Below are 21,574 nucleotides of genomic sequence, written 5' to 3' on the forward strand. Positions count from 1 at the left end.
TACAATCATATAAGTTTTGGCACAATATAAGCAGATGTATTTTCATCAAACTGTAGTTGATGTGAGAGTTCTTGCGTCAGTGGTCCAAAGACAAACCTTTTGGAGGTGTGCAAGTAAGCTCTTTGTTTTCATCCACACGGGCTACTTACCTTCAGGAAATCTAATTTTGAATGTCCAAGTCTTGCAACAGATTTTCTGACCCACACAGAGATCATCTGATCTCACCCAAGTCAGACTGGGATTACATGAAGAGACAGAAGCAACTTCCCCAAGTAGTGGTGGGAAAAACAGAGCTTTTCTCGAGGCTCCGAATCAACTGAACCAATCATTCACTGTTTTGAGAAGCTCAAAATACTACACGGTGGCGACATCTGCTGGTCAAAATATGTAAGTGTAACGAAAACGCAAGCATGCAAACTGTATACACACACACACCACTGATATATACAAATGAGACAATTAACTATTTTAATTAACAATTAACTCTTTTTTATTATACAAATAAGCCAATAAAATGTCTACATTATAAAACTAATCCGAACTCAGTTAAAATGTATATGGACATTAGTTCATTGGGTTCGCTGAGATCGCGCCTCCTAACGTCAAATCTTTGAAATTACAGAAGAAAGCAAACAAACATGGCAGCCTCCTTGCTGGTGAGTTCAACTGTCCTGCGTGCACACATTTCATTTATTGAGGAAATTGTTGCTGTTGGTTTTCTCTCCACAACACACGCCAGAGTTTTACATTACAATTGGCTCATTTTACAATCGAGTCACTTCACTACTAGCAAAAAAAACTAGCACAATGCACCATGTTGCCATGTTTATACCATGGTAATGTAATGTTTTTTTTGTTGTGTTGTACTTGGTGCCATGGTGTTATGAGGTTGCTACCTAAAGTAATGTCAAGGAATTAATTAATTCGATTCAAATTCAGGAATTACAATTTTAATTTATGAACGTAGATTTTAAATTAAATATTTCAAAGAAACTGCTCCAATTGTCCTATTTAATAGAATGTCATTTTCAGTATTAATTACCCATAAACATATTAATCCAGCCAGCACCACATATGGGGTATTTTCAGAAATATTAGATGCTGGTAATCAATCAATGTTTGAAATGCCACCTATAGAAATTAGGCCTATTCATCTCATGTTCCAGCTCATGAATTGAAAGGAGGCTGATTGTTCAGAATTACAAATGGAAACCCTTATAAATGTCATGGAGCTTGCCATTATTTATCACTTTACCATGATGATAATGCCATCTGATCTCTCATCCATGAAACCACAGTACTTCTGTGAGGGCTAAATTCATGCTACAGTTTCACGTACTATATATTATTATTAGTCTAAGTTTCATCAAGAATATGTTGTTGTTAACTGGATATGCTTTTAATCTGAAACTTGTTCATCTTCTTGGTAGCATCATGTTGTAAATGCTCTTTATGTCTCATATATTGTCTCTTTCATAAGTCCCATGGCATGAGGAGATGTTCAGCACACACCTGTGCTGCTGCTGCTGCTGTTGCTGTCAGGAGGGGTTTGAGTTCAGCTGCTCCTCCATCTGTCTTCACCAGGCTCTTATTAAACCTCAGTCGCTACTTCTATGATGTGGAGCACATTGTAGGTTGGAATGAGTGGGCGAGGACGAAATTGGTCAGAAGCAAGAATACGTAAGTCAGTGTATGTGTGCTCAGATGTGTTGATGTATGTTGTCTTATTGTCCAATAGAATATTGCACTGTAAATGAAAACCATAGTGGCTGTATAGTGTCTCTATAAACAAATCATTTTTTATTCATTTACGTATTTCTTTCTGCTGAAATGTTGACTTTAAGGTCTTTTTTTCTGTAGGTTTTTTGGTTATGCACAGCAGAGGTTTGGTGATAATATAGGAGCGGCCTATTATATTCTGACTCTCAGAGGGAGTTTCAGGTAAGAGTCCATGATGTGACGCCCCTTTTTTATATCCTATATTTTTTATGTCTGTTAATCAATTAAAAACTACCTTTAAAATGAAATTCAAACATGAATTAATTGAATACACATTTTACTGCTGAATCTTTTTTGTGAATTAAAGTTAATTGAGGGCATAAAGTCTTAAGTCATTATGAAGAAAAAACAATAAGGTTTCATTCGTTAACATTAGTTAACTACATTAACTACAATGAACAACACTTCTGCAGCATTTATTAATCTTAGTTAATGTTAATCTCAGACTAATACATTTATGGTGTTCCTCGCGTGGCGCTCAAAAACGGCTGATTCTTTTAATTCAATGAAATTAATTAAAATGTTTTTATTTAATCTTTTCTATTTGTAGGGGATTTTATGGTACTAAATTATATTTATACGGTAGTTATAATCCATTTATTAACTTTTTGAGCACAGACCTGAAAATGAAATGTCCAACTTAAACTGTGGTAAATCTTGGATGCTTTGGAGCACAGACTTAAAGGCAGGGTAGGCAGGTTTTTTCTAAAAAACTTTTTCCCAAATTTGTTTAAACTGTCTTTATATACCAATACATAATTAAAATGTAAGTACTCTGAAAAAGAGAGTATAAAAATCGAGTGTCTGTAGTCCTCACAGGACTGCAATAAACACAGCTACTTATTCCATTCACTCCCAGCTCCTCCCTTCTGGGCTCCTTCCAAAGCCCCAAAACACATGAACGCGCGATGCCGACCGCTCAGCTGGAGGACGCGTTTGCCAGCGCCGAGCAGAGAGGAGCATGTAGTGACGACATGTCAGAATCACATGTAATAAAATACCTAACTTTATCATTATGACCCTTGAGGTCCCTCAGTTGTCGCCACCACTGGAAAGTCACGCCGATATTGACTCTCGTCTGACTTCTTGCTTTATCCAAAGACTTTTTGGTCATAGCCTTTTCGAATACTGTCTTCCTTTTTTTGCCTTGTTTGCCTTCGCTGACTGTATATGCAGGTACTGGGAATTTTGACTGCTCTTTCTCTGCCATAATTGTGAGTCTTCCTAGCTTCCGTGCCTCTTCGCCAACGGGTGCGCGCATGTGGGCAGCTCCTGTAGCAGCAGGGGTGGTAGCCATGGTAGCGAGGGAGAGTGACAGTCGCCCAGCCAATCATTTCATTCTTTCCGAATGGAAATAAGTAGCTGTGTTTTTTGCAGCCCTGAGAGGACTACAGACACTCGATTTTTATACTCTCTTTTTCAGAGGTTAAATTTTAATTATGTATTGGTATATAAAGACAGTTTAAACAAATTTGGGAAAAAGTTTTTTTGAAAAAACCTGCCTACCCTGCCTTTAAGTTGGGTCTCTTTTTAAAGAAGACACTTAGCAGTGAAAAAATGTAATTTGAAAAGTGAATTTCAAGTAAATAAACAAGTTGTGTTCCAAATTTGAGTTTTATATATGTGAGAATGAGCTTTTTCAGTAAGATTTTGTTTGTACCAAATGTTTCCACTAGATGAAATTCGCTTCCCATTAATTTCCAAGTGTGACTATCTTTTTCATTTAACCTTTTTGAATATATATTTTTTTGTGTGTGTTCACATAGCAAGTGCCAAAACCTTTACCAAGTTTCATGCCATTCTAATGAACTAACATGAACATGATGTTTATTTTTTTAAGCAACATTAACAAAGGTTAATAAATGATGTAAGAGAATATTGTTCATTGTTAGTTTATGTTAGTTAATGTATTAACTTATGTTAACAAATGAGACCTTATTGTAAAGTGTTACCCTGGAAATGAGTAGTTTGGCTTTATATTTCATAATTATTTCAAACGAAACTGCTGAATTACTATTTGTCTGCCGAATCAAAATCATGTGGTGCAGGGAAAAAGGCAGGAAATGAGATCATAAAGAGTGTCATGGACAGTAAGTCCTTAAAGGGATAGTTCACTTTTCTGTCAGCATTTACTCACCCTCAAGTTGTTTCAAACCTGTATGAGTTTCTTTCTTCTGCTGAACACAAAAGAAGATATTTTGAAGGATGTTGGTACCCAGACAGTTGATGGACCCCATTGACTTCCATAGTATTTTGTTCCTACCATGTCTGGTTACCAGCATTCTTCAGAATATCTTCTTTTGTGTTCAACAGAAGAAAGAAACTCATACAGGTTTGAAACAACTTGATGGTGAGTAAATGCTGACAGAGTTTTCACTTTGAAGTGAACTATTCCTTTAAAATAATAATGGTATTGAAATTAATGGTATAAAAGTTTGTATATGAAATATAACAATATGAAACCAACATGAATACAGCAGAACGTAGCTTTTTTTTTTTTTTACTTGATATGAACTATATTTTTGGACACTTTTATATGTCATTGATCATAAAACGTTTATGAACCCATCCAGCAAGTAGATGGTCTCCATTGCTCAACTCTTGTGTCTCTAGATTTGCAGGCCAGTCTGAATGGTTTCGTCCAGACTCGAGAGGAAGATTCAGCTATGACTTCATGAGCACACCTGACGCACAAATAGAGGAAGTGGATCTGAGTGGCACCATAATAAACCATAATGGACTTGACAACCTTGGTAATCAACTTCTCCTGATGTCTCAGCCTTTGACTAGTCAATATGAAATCCTTCCTTATTATGAAGCCAAATTATGTTTCGAGATTCAGACGGCAAAGCAGCAGCTAATATAGTTTTTGTTCTTGGTGTGAATGGGCTTTAACCCATTCTTATCAATAAATGCTGTTTACATCTGTTCTGGGAGTTGTCATGATTAGATGTTGAACAGTATAGACGTAGCCAACAGAAAATCCCTTCCTGAATCAAATGGGAACAAAACATATGATCCATATGAAGATTATGAAGTGTTCAGCTGCTAGTAAAACATATTGTCGTGGTGTATTTTTGTTCTCTGGCTCACTCAAACAAATTGTCTCTTCTCAGTAAAGCAGAATAAACTCCAGAGTCTCTCTCTGCGAGGATGTCCTGAAGTGGACGACTGGTTTCTTGCACGTCTTCATGTCTTTGGAGAAAGTCTGGTGGAGTTAGACGTGTCCCACTGCCCTTGTGTCACTGTAGGAGGTCTCGCTGCATTACAAAACCTCAGGTGATTTAATCAGTCTTCACTTGGGACTTATGCCCGAAAATTCCGAAAATTTCAGTCTGACATGTGTCCCAAAATATTTGTAGGGCAACAAATAACCAAATCATACCTTGTATGTTTTTTTAAACCTCATTTTCTGTGTTATTTGATCCCCCCCCCCCCCCCCTCTGTCTTTACCCCACAGAAAGCTACAGCGTCTGGATATTTCGAGACTTGCCCGGCTTCAGAGTCCAGGCCTGGTCCGGATTCTGCTGGAGGAAATGCTGCCGCACTGTCGGGTCACTGGAGCTGAATACGAGCAGGGCCTGATCCAGCCAGACACCCGAGAGCCAACAGAGGAGGATCATGAAGCTTCCGCAAACACTGGAGTCAGACATATATAAACTACATGGCTGAGTTATTGTGTTGTACCCATGTATGTTCTGTGTACTTATTTATAACTGTTGTAAAATACATTGTACTTTTGAGACGGACACAATAAAGTTTTATGTGTAAATGTTGAGAACTTGTTCTTAAAACATGATTTGTACCATATAAATCGCTGCTTTCCCACTTGCACTTTTCTTACAGTGTACTTACCACAAAACCACTGAGCAATGGAAGGTAACTACATGGGTTAAGGTTAGGACGCAGTTAGTCAACAAGTACATGGTATGTACATGCAAAACTGTAAAATAAAGTGCTACCACTTTCCCTTATGAAACAGCACTTGGTGGTACATGGTAATACTATGGTACCATCCATAAAAGGTGTTGAGTCTAATTAGTCAGGCGGAGTAAATCCTGTAATCCTTTTTATGGAGGTGTGAGGATACCTAAGTGTTAGACAGACTGAGGCACATGCAATGGAAAGGTGGATGAAGAAATCTCGTTATAGGTAATGTTTTTCTTTAATGTTAATATTTAAACAATCTACTTTCAATCAAAAAAGAGAAATATTAGACTTAAAAGCTGACTTTACGGTTTGTAACAACATTGTCCTTGAAACACATGTTTTGAACAAATCTTTAGTTTCCACCCGGAAGATCTGATCAATAAACTGCAGAGAACTAAGTTATTATGTATAAATAATATAGAATTGTAAATAATGGTAATTTTCACGATAGCCGAACTGGGCGTGCACGCGAGGCCCAAAAGCTGTCTCTAATTAGTCAGATGCGATACTTAAATAAAAATTAAATGGCTATAAATAGTCAGTTTAATTACATCGGTGTAAATTATTTATGATCGACACTTTTGCGAAGCATAGATGGCATGTCATGTGATGCGTGTTACTTTTCTCATCACTATCAGGAAGGACCAATCACAGTCGTTTGTGATCGCTGGATCCGTGTTTTAATTATATATCCATTACAAAGGCGGATTTTCATATGTCAGGTCCATTCCTTTACATTAATAAATTTAAAGCAGCGTACTTTTAGCATATATGTTTCTCCAAAAATATAATTAATTGATTTAAATGGCAATCTGAGCCTCCATGCGCCCCCTTGAGGAATAACTGTATATGTGCCATATTAAACATTTACTATCAACATTAGCCAAGCCACCCAAAGAAGTATTAGCGACGCACACAAGCAATTGTCCCTTTAATAAAAACAGTGCTGTCATCTCTTAACTTTATGTGTTTTGGAATTGTATAGTACTGTTTGAAAGCGGATAGATGTCTGAAGGTAATATAATTATGCCTTTGTATATGTGGGTGTTGTCAGATCCAGTTAGCCTTTAGCAAAAGAGAAAGCTAAGTGTGCACTGGAAGTTTTTCGCTGTTTGTGTGATTGATATTTGTTATCATGACAGTCACATCAGTATGATATGATTTATTGTGTCCTGTAGAGGTTTCTAAAAGGGCAGAAGAGGAGGCTGAGACACCAGATCTCGAGGTAAATAAAGATACAACCATGAGTTGTTTTTATAATAGATGTTTGTATTTATTAAACAAAATATGTTCATTATACCTGGCACACGACACTAAAAACATCATTATACTAATCAAGGACATTTACCTTACTAATAACATGTAATTTGGGGCTTTTAAAAAGCTAAAACCCTTTTTTTGGGACCTTGGAAATACGTGGTATTCTTTGAAGTGCTCTGAAGTATTTATCAAAATACCATGGTATTTCCATTTTGTGCCATCACTTTACCATGGTAGTGCTACAGTATTATTATTATTACTATAAATATCAACATTATTATTGGCCTATATTTTTCAGTGTTTAAAAGTTAAGTAAAAAATAAAATAGTAAAAAAGATTATTTTTTTATTTAATTAATAAAAAGGTTTGTACTAAAAAAAAATAATGGAAAAGCTGCCAATAGAATTGAAACTGACATGAATGGAACTAATACATCTGTTAATCATGCCGGCATCATTATCAACCAATGCCAATATTTAAAAAAAGGCCAAATTTCAGCCATATATTAGTATATCAATCATATTTTTCTAGTGTTTATTCTTTCACAAAATGTGTGTGTGTGTATATATAGGAGATTAATATGTTAGACAAACATGTCAATTTAGCAAACATCCACCATGTACAAGTTCACACTTTATTTCTTACTCCTAATTAGAGATGCACCGATTACAATTTTCTAGGCCGATTCCGATTTCCGATTTTTCACTGAGTTTGACCTGCCGATACCGATTTTAGCCGATTCCGATTTAATTTTTTTCTAACCACTTTACAGCACACACAAATATTTATTTTCCATCTTTTCTTTAACCCTTTCACGCGTAAGTTTAAAATATTCTAACTGACACCCCCACCCCCCGAGTGAGTTTTTTCGCGAACGTTCCCTTTAATGTTTCCATGGCGACGCGTCACGCGATACACCGCAGCCACAATAAAACTGTATGACAGATGTGTCGCTTTTATTTCACTTTTCCTTTTTTATTCAAAATATTCACAAACTTGCTTACCATGTCATCAACTAGCCTATCTGATATTCCGATTCTCAAATACGTGTAAGTGAGTGGTCGTTTAAAAACCTTTAATCTTGATCTATAATGAGATGGGCGCCGCAATGTTGTCCTGTCAGTCGGATTTACAGCACGTGAATTCATCAGTTTCTCCGAAATAAATGCAAGAAAGTGGCCGGTGAACTGAGAAGAATAGAGTAAACTTTATAGTTACTTCCACTATGTTTGTCTGATATGAATAACACACATGTCGGCAAATTATATTTGAATAGATTGTTATTGCTGCTTCCACAGACATCAGTGTGTGTTTTACAAACTCCAAATGTATTGTTTTAATCGTGCTTGTGTATTTAAATATCTGAAACCTACATATAACAAACATTAATAAACATTATGAGGTTGAAAACACTGCTTAGTTGTGCCATAACAGCGCTGAACGCGTCCGACTCTGGCTCAGCGCCAGGCAGCCAACGCGCGAAAGCACAGTTTGAATCTGGCAGTTATGCGACGTCACTGAACATCTAAATGTGGCACCGCACCGTACTCTCAGGCACAGACATACAAATCTCATATATGAGACCGTACCGCTCAAAAGGTTAATCATGCGGCGCCCGAGTGCATTTGACCGGCATAAAATCGGCATATGTCAGACTGACCGGCCGGTCGCCGGTCATGGCCGATCACGTGAAAATCGGCCAATTCCGGTCACCAGCCGATCAATCGGTGCATCTCTACTCCTAATATATTATTTAGACATTTTTAATAGTGAGTGTTGTTTTCTATTATTGGAGTGGATTGGTAATCTCTGTAATGCTTTTTGTAACTCTTTTTTGCAGGGTCAGTCTGACGACAGCAGTGACGAGGGCGAAGCTTCAGGAGACACAGAGAGTATGTGTCAAGGAATTTATCCCTTAAGTACATCTAAAGAGCTCATGTGATCTTAGCTAAAGTTCAATGTTTTTCAGTGGATTTCCTGCGCAGTCTCTTCTCACGGACCCTTGGCCTGAGTCCTGGAGAGAAAGTCTTGGATGAGCTGACCCTGGATGGGGTCGCCCGCTACATCCTGAGTGACAAATGTGAGTTGACTTCTCAGATGAGGGTGGTAGGTGTGAAGTGTGTCATTTTTTCGATGTTAAAATACTTTATTATATTCCATTCAATATGTACAGCCAACTATAAGAAAGCTAACTGAAGGTTGTCTTCCTGAACAGTGTAAACACTGGTGCAGTGAAAATAATGCTCTGTTTGAGGAGTCGGTTGTTCAGGAAGTTTGATGTGTCTGTCTGTGTCAACAGGCAAGAACATTATCTGTATGGTTGGAGCTGGAATATCTACATGTAAGTAAATATCTTATCATAAAATACAATTTTCTTAAATAGTTATTTTTAAATAGATCATATTTTTAAGACCTGTTATAATGACAGAGCCCTTTTATAACCTCTGGCCAAGTTTTCTTGCTTAAAAACAGTCATCATTTAGTTTTTTTAGACCATTTCCTATCACTGATCCTTAAAATTAAACAGGCTATAGTACTTGTTGTATTTTCTGCTGCTGTATTTTATTGAGTTATTGGTTTCTCTGGGTGTGTTTTAGTAAAATCAACATTTTTGTTTTATTCTATAAACTACTGATAGCATTTCTTTCCAATTTCAAATAAAATATTGTGATTTAGAGCATTTATTTGAGAAAATAACAATTGGTCAAAATTGCAAAAAAAGGTGCCAGACCTCAAATAATGCAAAGAAAGCAAGTCAGGTCAAGTCACCTTTATTTATATATAGCACTTTATACAATAGAGATTGCTATAGCTTTACAGTGATCAACAAGAAAATAATGATTCAATGACACAAAAAAACTTCACTTCTTCTGTAAAGCAAATCTAAAAAGACAATTGTTAAGTCAGTTCAGTGTTGATTCAGTTGGTCTTATGGTCTTAGTGGTCTTATTTTTCCAGAGCTGCATGAATATATTCTGTAGAAGCAAATTATTTGAGGTCACACTATTTTATTTTTAAATGTATTATTATTTACTTTATTAATTACTTTTTTATTAAAGGTACACTATGTAATATTTGACCCTCTAGTGGTTAAAAATCAAAACTACATGCATTTTGCGGAAGAACATTGTTTTGGTTGTGCTTCGGCTCTGCTTGACTGTGTGGATGAATATTATTCTTCTGCTAATAAAACATTCACTACTAGGCTTAAGAGATTATATATCCAGTTTAGATGGAAAGCTGGCTAGCTGAAGACATTACTGTAGCTTTACCCATTAATGCTTTTCAATGAACTCTGTTAGAGAGCTACGTATGGCAGTTTATCTGTTCAGTTAAATACCTTACTCTCCTGTTGAGAAATAAAAAAGCCATCTCTGCATCGCTTCTACAACATTTCAAATCCCTCAGTTCTCGCCATCTCTGAAAAGCCAATCCAGTGTTGGTTCTTGTTTTATTACGAGCTCTGTCGCGTTCCCTTTTCACCAGCAGACTCTCCTCTGTTCGGCGTTTGTTTAAAACGGGTGATTCCCCGGAGGCTGGAGATTTAGCTGCTCCATGTCAAGCTATCTCGCTCTTTGTAACAACTAACTTATGACACTCCCACACCAGACACACGTCAAAGTAGCCGGAGCAACTTCTCTCTATTTACAGATATGATGAAACAATCACGTGCGAGTGACATGTTCGCAATTTTCCATAAAAACCATCCTGTGAGATCTAAAATATAAACGCTTATTATTGCTTACCATAGGGAATTAGGTTAAGACAAAAACATGTTTTGGAAGAAGGACTGATGATGTATTGACTCATTATTTAAATTGTGGTTAATTTTGAACAAAAAAAGTTACATAGCGTGCCTTTAATTAACCTGTAAATTATTCATAATTTAGCTGCTGGAATCCCAGATTTCCGATCTCCTGGCACTGGTCTATATGCCAATTTACAGAAGTACAACCTGCCTTACCCAGAGGCCATCTTTCAGATCGACTATTTCAAGGTATGTGATTCTGAATAAATGCTGCTGTTTTACTCTCATTGTTTGTCATCTAAGAGGACATTAGTCATATTTCAAAGTCTTTTTCCAGAAACATCCGGAGCCCTTCTTTGCTCTGGCCAGAGAGCTCTACCCAGGACAGTTTAAGGTAGTTTATGAATCTTCTCTCTTTATACTCTTTCGTCTTGAATTGTTTTTTTGTTTTTTCCTTCAAATGGAAAAATCCTGCAAACTTTACAGTGTGGTTTCATTTGTTAACATTAGTTAACTACATTAGTTAACTTAAACTAACAATGAACAACTTCTATAGCATTTATTAATCTTAGTTAATGTTAATCTCAGCATTATTAAAATCAAAAGTTATTTAAAGGGGGTAAATGTAAAAGAACTTCATCAAAATTGTTTGAATATGCCACAGTTACTGCAGTAGTTGGTGCCATGAGATCTATAAATAAATGAAGTTTGGTTACTGTAGGTGAAAAGGGGTGCACTACAGAGCCCCTCAAATACAACAACCATATAAAAGGTTGCGCCACAGAGCCCTCTGATGGCCGACGATTCCAACCAAGGGGGTAATCCAGCACCCGGAAAGCGTACCTTCCCCGGGCGCCGCCATTGATTAGCAAGCCATCACCTGCTGTTAGCATTCCATTGACTCCCATTCATTTTGGCGTCACTTTGACAGCGAATAACTTTACATCTGAGGCGTTTAAAGACTCCATTTGTCCATTGTTTATTTCTAAAGAAACACGACAATATGTAAAAGGCTCCATTACCTTGTATCTTACGTTATGGCCCCGTAGAAGCAGTTTTTGTAAAAATTGGCTAACGATTGCGTCATAACCACGCGACTCTCTGTCGCACAGTAGAGAGATTACCGTATGGACAGGAGGAGAAGCTCGCGGGCAATCGGGGGGACGTGGAGGCAAAATGACACAATAATGAATCAGAATACTTAGCAAATGTTCTCCTGCTCCTAGCTCATGGACAGCTCCTACTCACGCTCTCCGTCTCTGCAAGTTTCAGAAGGGAATGATTCAGATTTCTCTTGGCACAGCTACTAGAAGACAGACAGGTTGCTCACGTCACATCTACGTCGTCAAGCTCAGTTTGAGTCTGCGCAGTACGCTAGGCCATCAGGAAGTGAGTGCTTCTAATTGGCTTCACTTTTCTCCATTGAAGTCTATGGGGTCGCTGTGTCCATTTCTTTTACTGTCTATGATTCCAGCGTGTGTGCAAAGTTTCAAGAGTTTTTGAGCATGTTAAGGGCACCAAACGTGCCTGAAAGTTTTAAGGTTTGCCATAGGAAAACAATAGGGTCCTTCACCCCTTAGCCCTAATAAATGCTGTAAAAATATATTGCTCATTTTTAGTTTATGTAAGTAAATGCATTAACTAATGTTAACAAATGAGACCTTATTGTAAAGTCTTACCAAAAAATCTAATTTTAGACAGCAGTGTGTGGAGTGGAATAAGTATTTTTTTTTAAATACCAGTCATTCAATTTGCAAGCATAGAATAAACAAATCGAACAAACTGGAGACGTATAATGTGTATTTGAAAAAAATGTTGTTGTTTTACACATATTACAATGGTCTTCTTTGTCATGTCATGAGGTCAGAAAGGCACCACATACAAATAAAGACCCATCTAATACTGTGATGAATGTAGTTTTGACTGTTGCATGCGCTTTGGTTTCTCCAGCCCACAGTGTGTCACTATTTCATGAAGATGCTGAAGGACAAAGGCCTACTGAGTCGCTGTTACTCTCAGGTAAGACAGTGTTCGGCTGCATATATTGAATACGCACTTACTTTGCGAGCGAAACAATAATATATGTATTTTTTTTCAGAATATCGATACTCTAGAGAGAGTTGCCGGTCTGGAAGGCGAGGACCTGATTGAAGCTCATGGCACATTTCACACCTCTCACTGCGTGAGCTTCCTCTGTCGTAAGGAGTACTCCATGGACTGGATGAAAGGTACAGGATTGAACACTGACATGTCTCTGCGGTGTCTGGTTTCAGTTTTAAACGAGATGTGGGAATGTTGTTTCGCTTCACTAATTCTTATTCCATGTTTCTGACTCGCAGATCAAATTTTCTCTGAAGATATTCCTAAGTGCGACTCCTGTGGAAGCCTGGTCAAACCTGGTAAGAGCAATCGTTTCTAAGAACAAGAATAATATCTGGAGCCTTTTCTTTTTCTTATTAGAATTAGTTTTGGATTCAAGACATAGTTCACCCAAAAAATGATAATTCTGTCATCATTTATTTACTCTCATATTGTTCCAAAACTGTGTGGTTTTCTTTCTTCCACAAAAGATATATTGCAGAATCCCTTTAGCATTACAAATAAATTGAATGAAACTATTTTTATGGCATAAAAATACCATACCATATAAGCTTAATGTGAGGAACAGTCCTATATTCACTCCGTCATTATATTGCTTTCATTGGTGACTAGTCTCTTTTTATATTCTGATGGTTTTTGCCTCTTTGTGGATATATTTCTCGTCCTTTTTTTAGATATTGTGTTTTTTGGGGAGAATCTACCTGCCCGATTCTTCACTTCCATGAAAATGGTGAGAATTCAGCCCATCTTTAAGGTCAAAGCTAGAAAATTTAGCTGGAAAATAACTTTATTAAAGAACCGCTATAAAGCCAAACCAATCTCTGTTACCTTAAATTATACGTTTATCTCTGTAAAGCTGCTTTGAAACAATCTACATTGTTAAAAGCACTATATAAATGAAGATGAGTTGACTTGACTTGACTTGACTTGACTCAAAGCCAGTCGTTCCACATTTTCAGTTCGACTCTTACTGTCATCCCACTGTGTACCGCAGGACTTTCCTCGATGTGATCTTCTCATCATATTGGGCACATCCCTACAGGTTCAGCCGTTCGCATCACTAGTCAGTAGGTAAGCATGTCTCCAGGTATCCGAATTAATGTGCATTAAATTCACAAATTAAATTCAAATTCAAATGAATAATGTTGGTTAATTTTATTTTTCCAACAATTAACATTGAAAGATGCTGCGATGCGCTAGCCTGGTCCTATCAGAATCTCGTACATTTCATTTGTACAGAGAGTCTGGCCACTCTCCATTGACAAGCGTTAACTTCCTTGAAGGCGGGTAACTCTGTTGAAGTTTAACAGATTGGATCTGCCCAGGGCCACTCTGGATCTGCCATAACCAATCGCTAACGTTTGGTCGTGACATAACCCTACAGCTCAAACTAGCGCACAACCTCAACGTCATCATTCTCAGCCACTTCCTCTGTTTGCGGATTGGACCGGTAAAAATTTGGCCTGAGAAAACCCACGAATATACCTCAAACCCAGACGGAGTACTGAAGGAAAATGAAAATTGAGCAGAAGAACGTAGGAGGGCGGAGCCAGGCTAGCGCATCGCATCAAAAAATAGAATTTTGTGCAAGTCTGCAGTTGTTTAAAGCTCTGGCTCATTTATTGTCTTATCTGCAGAGTGTCAAACAGCTGTCCTAGACTGCTCATCAACATGGAGAAAACCGGACAGGTCTGTAATTGCTAATCTAATTATAATAAACATTTGAATGAAACAAATTCGTTTTATAATTACATTCTTGCATTACGTGTCTTTCTCCGACAGTCGGAATTTGGCATGGGGTTGTTCGCTTTTGGAGGAGGAATGGACTTTGACTCAGATAAAGCCTACAGGTGAGGCCTCCAAGTATTGTCATGTTAAACAGCGTGTCTTCTTGAGGCCTGTTCACACAAAGAGCATTGTGAAGTGCTGGACAAAACAAGTACACTGTGAAATCCAACAGGTGTTCAAACTAACACTTTTTAGTTAACTTAATGTCTAAACTTAATTGTAAAAATCTTCTTATCTGTACTATTCACATACTATTCCTTGTTTATCCCCAAAAAAAAATCCTAATAGACTTCCGCTCATTTCCTCCACTTCTGCAAATATTTTTCTCTTTTGCATTCACTGATTTCCCAAAGTCATCTTAAATGTTGAATTGTCAATACAACTGAAAAATTTGAGAGAACATCACATAAGCTGACTTCATAAATTGGTGTTGATTTTCCTAACATGTTTTTGTTGGAACTCACCATTATGGTGATCGATGTTCCCTTTGGTTGGGTACTTGGGGCTTCATTTATATTATTGTAATTCTCTTCCTTGCAGCGATGCAACAAGAAATCAGTTATTTGATTTTAAAGGAAGGGAAGTAATAAATAGGTTGCTTTTAAAAGGTGACCTAACTTCTAACTAAATCTAATCCATTTTTCATGTTGAATAATGATCTTTTACATTTGTATTGCTAACACTTATGTCATAAACACCTTGTAAAACTTTGAATTGAGTTGATATAATCCCTCTATATTTGTGTCAATATCTTGCAATTGATCATGCTTGAGACACACAGACTTCAACATTCAACATGCAAAACACAACAATGGTAGCTATACTAAGTCAAGAGTAAATCTACAGTAAATTATAAAGTACTCAATTGTTTTTTAGTTACTTGAACTCTTGTGTAAGTGAAGTATTCAAACTAAGTATTTGTCAGTACAACATATTCCTGTTTCACTTTAGTTAGTTTCCGAAGGCATTCGGGTTTGCATGCTTTTTTTTAAGTAAGTTTAACTAATTAGATTTTACAGTGTAACAAACTATTCACACTATTCATGATATGATACTGAATATAAGGAGGTACAATATATAGTTAATTGTCTCAAAACTGTGCTATTTGTGTGCTATTCCTAGGATTTACTATTGATATAATAGGATATTGAACTTAGTTACATTATTTTTATCAATTTAGCTGTGTTAATGCAAAATAATTTTTTAATGATTTATTATAAATTTTATTTCAGGAAAAAATTAATAATTGTTTTATCTGTAATATAGAATTAGCTACTGAAAATTGACCACAAAATTGGAATTGTGCTTGATGTGAGGAAAAATATGATTTCTTCAGTTCAGCATTAACCTTTGATATGATAAAAAAAAAAAAAAGGACTTTATGAAGTACAGGCACAAATGGCATGTGACAAATGACTCTGTAAGGGGATTAACAGTCAAAGACCCAGAACCAGGAATGATTAATTAAGACAAGAGTCAGAATTATAATAAATTAAAGAAAAGTTTTACTGAAGATAGTTTGCAGTTTCATCAGCAGAAGTCGGCTTCAAGACTCACACAGGAGTTCGTAGGCCGCCCGTTTACAGTTACAAAGATCACAGCAGTTATGCCCTACACCAAGGTCTAAGCTACGTCCTTGCTTCAGGTTGAATGATTCTCATTGTCTAAGAAATCAATAAACATAGTAATTTTCCACACATATACAGATAGACTGAAGCATATCTCCATAGATTATGCAGCTGACACTCGGACCCTGAAGTTAGGCACATTGTGACCTTCCAGTTCTCAGATCTGGGCTGCTGGGTGCCAACATATCCAGAACAACAACTCAGTCATTTTCCAATAATGCAGTTGTTCCTTAACCTGTAACCAAGAACACACACACACCGACACACAGCTTCTTCAAGCTTGGATTTGGCCAGGCTCTAACTATAAACAGGAGAGTATTCTCAAAACATCAAGATAATGCGTTCTTTCTCTCAAGCAGAGGACACTTTAAAGTAACACCGTAAAGTAAAGCTTTAACTGAGAAATGGTCCCTAAAACTATAGACTTCAATGACCATAGTTGTCAGGGTACCCTAGAAAAGCAGATGGATGTATTGACATATTAAAGAAGTCCATAATTCATTTCTGGAGGCCGGGCTAAATGAGCAAGCACTGTTACTGCATTCAGATATCAAATACAGACATTAAAGAATACATGAAAAGAACATAACGAAGTAAAATCTCATAAGCCTAGAGATGTCATTAAACCCATTTGATATTTAGAAGGAAAAATATTAATACCTTGATTATAATCACTCATTAGATATACATTTAAGCAGCAGTAGATTCCAGATTTTCCCCTTCAACTCATATATACAGTACACCATTATACCCCACTATTGAATATACCAAAAACATAAAATATCTGAAGTATTTCCAAACTTTTAAGATGGCAGGTGGTGTGAATAAGCATTTAGACACGTGCATGTATAAGTGGGGTTTGCGAAGATTGACTTTATTGATCGTTCACAGAGATGTGGCTCACCTGAGCACCTGTGATGACGGCTGCATGGCTCTTGCCGAACTGCTGGGCTGGAAGGTAAATACAGTAAATATTCACATGCATATCTGACATTTAATTTAAATCAGTAAAAATGATCCCTTCTTAAACTGTTTATTGCATGAGATGTCAACCTTTTTGGTTTCAGGCAGAGCTGGAAGAGATGGTGAAGCGTGAACATGCTTTGATTGACAGCAAAGATGACAAAAAGAAAGACAAGGAAGCCAATCAGAGCTCCAGAAGCACTGGGGCGGAGCCTGTGAAGGCTGACAAGACAGAATAACCAATCAGAGCATGCAGAGGGTTTGCATGGCAGTCCTATTAGATTTACTCCACTCTGGCCTTCTCTTATCTACTGTCCATCATGTTTTTCTGTTTCTCTGAGCTGTTTTGTCTGTAATTGTAATATAGATGCTATAGAAAGCGTACAGAAACCACATATAGCTCAGACAGGAACAGTGAGACAGATAGACAGCAAATACTTTAGCAGAAGTGTGGTGTTCTGCTTTGGCCAAGAGACTGCTCTGACAAAAACAGTTCGTGAAACACAATTATAAAAAAACATAATGCTTTAAATGTAATTTTTAAAGCATTACACTTGGCTTTATCACATAAGGTCTCGTTTAATCTTGCAAAAGCAAATGTGTCTGAAACAAGCCACAGAGATGTGGCGTGTTGTGTTAAATGAGACTCACAGGCTAACTTGGCTGTTGGCTTGATAAGCTATTTATGGGTGAAACAGGAAAACATGTTGAGGTCACATTTAACTCCCCCCAATTTATTTAAAAAATGTATTCTACATAAAGAAAATGAAGCGTACTTTAAGGACCATGGAGATTTTTTTTTTTGCACTGTGACATTTTAATTTAAGCATTGAGTGTTACTTTTCACCCCTTTTAACATTGTTTTTAATTATTAACTAAAATTTAACTTAAATTAAATAGAATTTATAGAAACGTACAAAAGCTGTACAACAAATGATAGCATGCTGTATACATTTTTTACCATTTAAATGCAATAGGTTTTTTTTGCACTACTATAATGAGATTTACATTTATTTGCGTTATGAAATGCATTTGCGTTAAGTCTGAGGTAAATTCTTAACAGGTTTCATCATATTCAACATAATTTTAATGAGGGTGTACCTTGTTAATAAGACTTATCTTTTTTTGTGCAATCATTTGTAGACTATAATGTTATATTTTTAAAAGGGTTAATTAATTAATGTTTCTTTTAATGAATTATTAATAATATATGCAGTATATAAACTATTCTAATACATTTGGCTGTTTTTTTTTTTCTGATGATGATGATGATGATTATTTTTGGTTTGGAATGATATCCACCCTATGCTTCAGTTGTGTAAGAGGAAGTTGGCCCAGTAGTGTTTTACAACATTACTATCATATCTGATTGAGCCCTACGCAACCTTATTAGGAAACAAGAACAAGTTTGTATGTATGCATGTGGTGTGATGTTATCAAAAGGCATTAAAACTACATAACACCCACATGCCAACTATTAACCTTATTTTATGTGTCAGGTCCATATCTTTTAGCTTAAGGATGACACCTTAGTAATTTGATTACTTGATGTTTTGATGAAAAATTGTTTACTTAATAATTTTATTGTGTAGTAAGTTTGTTAGCAATAAGCAATAATATATTCATAGTAGCATTACCTCTCATATAATTAGGAACACGGTTTTGTTCTTAATGTTGTAGTAATATATTCATGAACGACCCCTCCTTATTTATTGCTTAATAAGGTAACACTTTATTTTGATGGTCCACTTTAGACATATACAGTTGTGTTCAAAATAATAGCAGTCTGATTAAAAAAGTGAGTAAAGCTCAAAATCCTAATAATAACTTTTATTTCAATGCACACAAATGCATTGGGAACACTGCACATTCTATTCTAAAATCAAAACATGAAGAAAAATTGATCAAATTTGTTATTACTTTATAGAAAGTGAAGAAAAGGGAATATTAGACTGTTAAAAAAAATAGCAGTGTCTGCATTTTTCTTTACAAAATCAAACATTTACTGTATAAACTGAAAAATGCTTGAAGATTTAGCTTTGTTGTGAATCACTGAACTAATATTTAGTTGTATAATCACGGTTTCTGAGAACTGTTTCGCATCTGTGTTGCATGGAGTCGACCAACTTCTGGCACCTGTGAACAGGTATTCCAGCCCAGGACGATTGCACTACAGATCTGCATTTCTTGGTTTTGCCTCAAAAACGGCATTTTTGATGTCACCCCACAAGTTTTCTATTGGATTAAGGTCCGGGGATTGGGCTGGCCACTCCATAACGTTAATCTTGTTGGTCTGGTACCAAGATGCTGCTCGCTTACTGGTGTGTTTGGGGTCATTGTCTTGTTGAAACACCCATTTCAAGTGCATTTCCTCTTTGGCATAAGGCAACATGACCTCTTTAAGTATTTTGATGTATTCAAACTGATCCATGATCCGTGGTATACGATAAATAGGCCCAACACTATGGTATGAGAAACATCCCCATATCATGATGCTTGTGCCACCATGCTTCACAGTCATCACAGTGTACTGTGGCTTGAATTCAGTGTTTGGGGGTCGTCTGACAAACTGTCTGCGGCCCCTAGACCCAAAAAGAACAGTCTTGCTTTCATCAGTCCACAAAATATTGCGCCATTTTTTTTAGGCCAGTCAGTGTGGCAAATTGTATCCTCTTTAGCACGTCATTTTTCAACAATGGGACTTTGCGGGGACTTCTTGCCAATAGCTTGGCTTCACATAGGTGTCTTCTAATTGTTACAGTACTCACAGGTAACTTTAGATCTTCTTTGATCACCCTGGAGCTGATCATTGGCTGAGTCTTTGCCATTTTGGCTATTCTTCCATCCATTCGAATGGTAGTTTTCCGTTTTCTTCCACATCTTTCTGGTTTTGGTTGCTATTTTAAAGCATTTGATATCATTTTAGCTGAGCATCATATCATTTTCTGCACTTCTTCATACGTTTTCCCCTCTCCAATCAACTTTTTAATCAAAGTACGCTGTTCTTCTGAACAATGTCTGGAACGGCCCATTTTATTCAGATCTTCAGAGAGAAATGCACTATAACCACCATGTACAGTACAGTACTGCCTTCGCCCTTAAATAAGGGCCACTTATTGACACTAGTTTTTTCACAGAATGATTAACCTCAATAACTGAACTCCACACTGCTATTATTTTGAACACACCCCTTTCAATTAATGATTCTATTATACAGAATTAGCAGCATACATGTCATTACTGTTGGGTCTGTTGTTTTTCTATTATTCTACTACACCTACTAGCAAATTATTTGCCATGTAGAAATATAATTTCTACCAAAAACAGTTATTGATCTGGTTAGATATGTTGGACTGCTATTATTTTGAACACAACTGTAAGTAACTTTACAACTACATGTCAACAACCAGTCATTAGAGTATTAGTAGACTGTCTAATTAATATCCAACACTTTATTTTGATGGTCTCCTGACTAGAAGTAACTTTGCTAGTACGTCAACTAATGTGAGTCTTGTGAGAGCCCTCCTCCCTTATTGGTTAAAGCAGAGAAACATCAAAAGTGGGTGAGATAGGGCGTTGTAACATGAAAGATACAGGATCAATTTGACGGATGATTTTGAAAGGATCAACATACCTGGGACTTTCCTGCAAGGAAGTTCTGGTCGACAGACCCACCCACTGATCCGGAGAGTATTTGGGACCTGGGATTTGGTCGCTTGGACCTTGCTCCCTCTCTTGGCTTGGCTCCACATGGTTTCACTGCGTAGCATCCCATCGTCAACTGCAGGGACATCTGATGGCTCTCCTGACCATGGGAAGAGTGGAGGTTGAAAGCCCTGGATGCATTTGAAGGGGTGTTTCCCAGTAGCAGGTTTGAATAGAGAATTCTGAGTGTGTTTCACCCAAGGAAGAAAGCAACTCCAGTCCGTCTGGTTCAGCTGCCAGTAAGCATGGAGGAATTTTCCCAGATCTATAGCCCATAGAAGTGGAAGACGAACTGGAACGGTCATTCTTGGGGAAGGCGGATGAGTCGACAGGCCTTTGGCGACATCAGTGGCAAGGGAAAACCGGTTCTGAACCTGGTAGCTTGGATTCCTGGATGGCCAGAGCTGGTTGAACAGTGAACCCCTTGGAGAATTCTCTGGTGCAAAGGGTGTACCTCCGACATCTTCCATGAGAGAGCTGCACTGGGGTAGAGTCTTGTGGGTGAACCATGACGTTGGGTGAGCACGGATCCGGCACTGAAATTAGAAGCATCGACCTCGAGCACTAAGAAGAGAGCAGGGTTAGGATGGTGAAAAATAGGTTAGCTGGTAAAACGTAGTTTGAGATACTTGAAAAAACGTAAACTTCACGCTCTGACATGCTGGACCTGCTT

At 37.1% G+C, this 21,574-nt stretch overlaps 2 protein-coding genes across 2 annotated transcripts; both read left to right on the forward strand.

Moving 5' to 3' along the window:
- Nucleotides 1-574: 574 nt before the first annotated feature.
- On the forward strand, nt 575-5,551 carry dmac2 (distal membrane arm assembly component 2). The gene is made up of 6 exons (XM_084419448.1): nt 575-656; nt 1,481-1,680; nt 1,861-1,941; nt 4,393-4,532; nt 4,896-5,058; nt 5,240-5,551. The coding sequence occupies exons 1-6, from the start codon at nt 639-641 to the stop codon at nt 5,436-5,438; spliced, it is 801 nt and encodes a 266-aa protein (XP_084275574.1). The 5' UTR covers nt 575-638; the 3' UTR covers nt 5,439-5,551.
- A 1,031-nt stretch (nt 5,552-6,582) lies between these two features.
- On the forward strand, nt 6,583-18,664 carry sirt2 (sirtuin 2 (silent mating type information regulation 2, homolog) 2). Its single transcript, XM_084418242.1, has 16 exons — nt 6,583-6,724; nt 6,888-6,934; nt 8,810-8,861; nt 8,939-9,049; nt 9,269-9,310; nt 10,860-10,966; nt 11,055-11,111; nt 12,668-12,736; nt 12,816-12,945; nt 13,057-13,116; nt 13,492-13,547; nt 13,812-13,888; nt 14,455-14,506; nt 14,600-14,667; nt 17,125-17,191; nt 17,301-18,664. Exons 1-16 carry the CDS (start codon nt 6,715-6,717, stop codon nt 17,433-17,435), a joined length of 1,140 nt encoding a protein of 379 aa, XP_084274368.1. The 5' UTR covers nt 6,583-6,714; the 3' UTR covers nt 17,436-18,664.
- Nucleotides 18,665-21,574: the final 2,910 nt, after the last annotated feature.

This window comes from Rutilus rutilus, assembly GCF_951802725.1.
Source record: "Rutilus rutilus genome assembly, chromosome: 9".
Lineage (NCBI taxonomy): Eukaryota > Metazoa > Chordata > Actinopteri > Cypriniformes > Leuciscidae > Rutilus > Rutilus rutilus.

Coding starts and splice junctions, on each gene's coding strand:
- dmac2 (XM_084419448.1), top strand. Junction 1,681..1,860: donor TTGGTCAGAAGCAAGAATAC/GTAAGTCAGTGT, acceptor TTTTTTCTGTAG/GTTTTTTGGTTATGCACAGC. Junction 5,059..5,239: donor GCTGCATTACAAAACCTCAG/GTGATTTAATCA, acceptor TTTACCCCACAG/AAAGCTACAGCGTCTGGATA.
- sirt2 (XM_084418242.1), top strand. Junction 9,311..10,859: donor TGGAGCTGGAATATCTACAT/GTAAGTAAATAT, acceptor TTCATAATTTAG/CTGCTGGAATCCCAGATTTC. Junction 13,117..13,491: donor TGGAAGCCTGGTCAAACCTG/GTAAGAGCAATC, acceptor TCCTTTTTTTAG/ATATTGTGTTTTTTGGGGAG.